The sequence below is a fragment of the Rhinopithecus bieti genome, unplaced genomic scaffold (genome assembly GCF_001698545.2).
Source record: "Rhinopithecus bieti isolate Rb0 unplaced genomic scaffold, ASM169854v2 scaffold_26479, whole genome shotgun sequence".
In the NCBI taxonomy this organism is placed as follows: Eukaryota; Metazoa; Chordata; class Mammalia; order Primates; family Cercopithecidae; genus Rhinopithecus; species Rhinopithecus bieti.
The window spans coordinates 1-2,788 of record NW_016811729.1 but is presented as its reverse complement, the minus strand read 5'-3'; the positions used below and the strand labels follow the sequence as shown (position 1 = coordinate 2,788).

Below are 2,788 nucleotides of genomic sequence, written 5' to 3'. Positions count from 1 at the left end.
AAAAAAAAAAAAAAAAAAAGAGAAGAAGTGATGGAAGGGGCCTTCCAAATGGAGGAAGAGCTTGCGCCAGAGCCTGGAGGCAAGAAGAGAAGGCAGGACCAGCTATGCGGCCTTGAATGCCAGGCTGAGAAGCTTAGATTTCATCCCAGTGCAATGTGGTGGATAAAGCACTGGCCCTGGAGGCTGCTCATATCCCAGCAGGACGCTCATGCACGTTACTATCCCTGTCTGCCTCATTCTGCTCATCTGTAAAATGGGGATAACAATAGTACCTAGGCTATAGGGCCATTACCCATGAACTTACACAAGTGCTGAGAGTAGTGCCTGGCATGTGACGGGTGTGACGGAAGTGAACGAATAAAAGCAGGCTGTGTGGGGATGAGGAGGGTGTCCCAGGAGAAAGGGGCACTTTGGTTTTTTTAGAAAGAGAATTAGTGTAGGGGATGGATCTAGCCTTATGATGACCAGTTTAGGTCCTCAAGAGAGGGGTGACGGGGCATGGCCACGGGGTCAGGATCTGTGGCACCTCTGTGAGGTTTTGGTGACCCACGACACATCTGAGCAATTTTGGGAGCTCAGACTTTAAAGCTAATGGCAAAATCTTTGGCATCAGCAGGAGGAGGCAAGTGGGGAGAGATGTGAGGGAAGCGGGTGGGGGATAAGCAACCTTCTCACCCCGGGCACAACCTATGCACAACCCTTGGCTGACAGGGTATGTGGACGTGGGGCTGATCCCAGCCGGCGCATGTGAGATCCGCATCCAGGAGGTGGCCAAGGCTGCCAACTTCCTGGCACTGTGGAGCGAGGACCCGGAGAAGTACTTCAATGGTGGCTGGACCATCCAGTGGAACGGGGACTACCAGGTGGCAGGGACCACCTTCACATACGCACGCAGGGGCAACTGGGAGAACCTCACGTCCCCGGGTCCCACCAACGAGCCTGTCTGGATCCACGTGCCTGCCTCCTGAGGCCCAGGGTCGGGGAGCAGAGGCGCAGTCCCCAGGCCCAGCACCCCCCATGGCAGGTCTCGTCCTGGAGGAGTGAGCCCTGGGTCAGTCACAGAGCCTGGCTCTGAGCCAGGCCCTCCTGCTGTGGCCTCTACCTTGGTTTCCCTATCTTTAAAATGGCCCAGTGGTGTAGCTGCAGTTCACAGAGGTGGCTGGGGTCGGCTCCTTTAGGACTGGGTGGATGGAGAAGACACCTTGTGCTCACAGGCTCCTGCCTGCCCACCCAGCTGCTGTTCCAGGAGAACAACCCCGGGGTGCGCTACGAGCACACCATCCACAGGGAGGCAGGCGGCCACGGCGAGGTCCTGCCGCCCGAGTTCTCTTGGCACTGTGGGCCCTGGACCAAGTGCACAGTCACCTGCGGCAGAGGTGAGAAGTGGGGCAGGCACAGCCTTGCCAGCAGAGGCTTTGTCTCTAGACAGGGACGCTGGCTTCAGCTTCCAGCTCACTGCTGGGCCACCACGGGTTTGGAAGTTGGCTTCTCTGAGCCTCAGTTCCCCATCTGTGAGATGAGGCTGGCAACTGCCCCATGTCCCAGGCCCACTGGGAGGGTAAATGGATGAGGCAGGTGGGTGCTGGCTTGCGGCGCATGCTCAGTGTGCTCCAGCTCTTGGCGTTCTCCCTCCAGCGGACACAGCTCCCTCTCGATTGTGTCCTTGCTCAGCTCCGGCAGGTCTTGTGCCTGCATTTCTGCTACGTCTTGGAGACCAGTCCAGTGGCCCCTCACCACCCTGACTTATTTCCCTGAACTAGTTATAAAAAGTAGGGCAATTTCATTAACTCCAACTCTTCCTCCCCATATTTCCCTCAGTCTCCCCGCATGCTCCTCAGTCCCCCCTCTCTGTCTGTCTCCTCCCCACTGCTCCTCGGTCTCCCCTCCGCCCCTCCGTGTCCTCCCCACTGCTCCTCGGTCTCCCCTCTGCCCCTCCGTCTCCTCCCATACTTCTCAGTCTCCCCTCACACCCCTCGGTCTCCCTCCTGCCCTCCAGTCGCACCCATGCCCCTCGGTCTTCCTCTCCCCACTCGGTCTCCCCGGCCATTCCTTGGTCTCTCTACACCTCAGTCTCCCCCTTTGTCTCTTAGTCCTCCCTTTTCCCCTCGGTCTTCCCATCGTTGACACTCAGTGTCCTCAGGGTCTCAGAATCGGGAATCTGAGATACAGACATTTGAGCATTCCTTAAAATGCTATTATGATGACAAAACGAAAATGGAGAACTGGGCAGATACCTTCCAAAGCTAGGAAACCCATGTTATCTAATACAGATGTTTATTTTTATTTTTTTTATTTGAGATGGAGTCTCACTCTGTCACCCAGGCTGGAGTGCAATGGCGTGATCTCGGCTCACTGCAGCCTCCACCTCCCAGGTTCCAGTGATTCTCCTGCCTCAGCCTCCTGAGTAGCTGAGATTTATAGGTACGCACAACCAGGGTCCTGCTGATGAGGTAATGGGGTTTGAGGCAGGAAGGGCCTCCCTTCCAGGGTTCTGCTAATCCCAGTGGTGGGGGGTTTCCTGGCCAGCTGGGTCCTGGTGGAAGGGCCTGAGCTAGAGGTGGTTCTGCACAACCCTGCTGCTGCCTCCAACACACACACACACACACACACACACACACACACACACACACACTCATACACTTCCTTCCTGCAGCCCCAGCTGCTCTCAGCAGTGCTGATGGCAGGAAACGTGGTGGCCCTGGAGTGTCACCTAGGCTCCCCTCACCAGTTGTGTGGCCTTGGGCTCCATTTCCCTCTCAGGGCCTTCATGTGCTGAATAAAGGGGCCA

At 56.7% G+C, this 2,788-nt stretch overlaps 1 protein-coding gene across 1 annotated transcript in view; it reads left to right on the top strand.

The window, feature by feature from the left end:
- The window catches only part of LOC108543974 (A disintegrin and metalloproteinase with thrombospondin motifs 7-like), a gene marked incomplete at its 5' end in the record, with an annotated part of 4,047 nt that extends 2,824 nt beyond the window's left edge, over positions 1-1,223 (top strand). The window contains one exon of the mRNA XM_017894853.1: positions 712-1,223. Within this exon, the coding sequence (XP_017750342.1) occupies positions 712-968 (257 nt within the window). The remainder of the gene's footprint in view (positions 1-711) is intronic.
- Between the last annotated feature and the right edge of the window lie 1,565 nt (positions 1,224-2,788).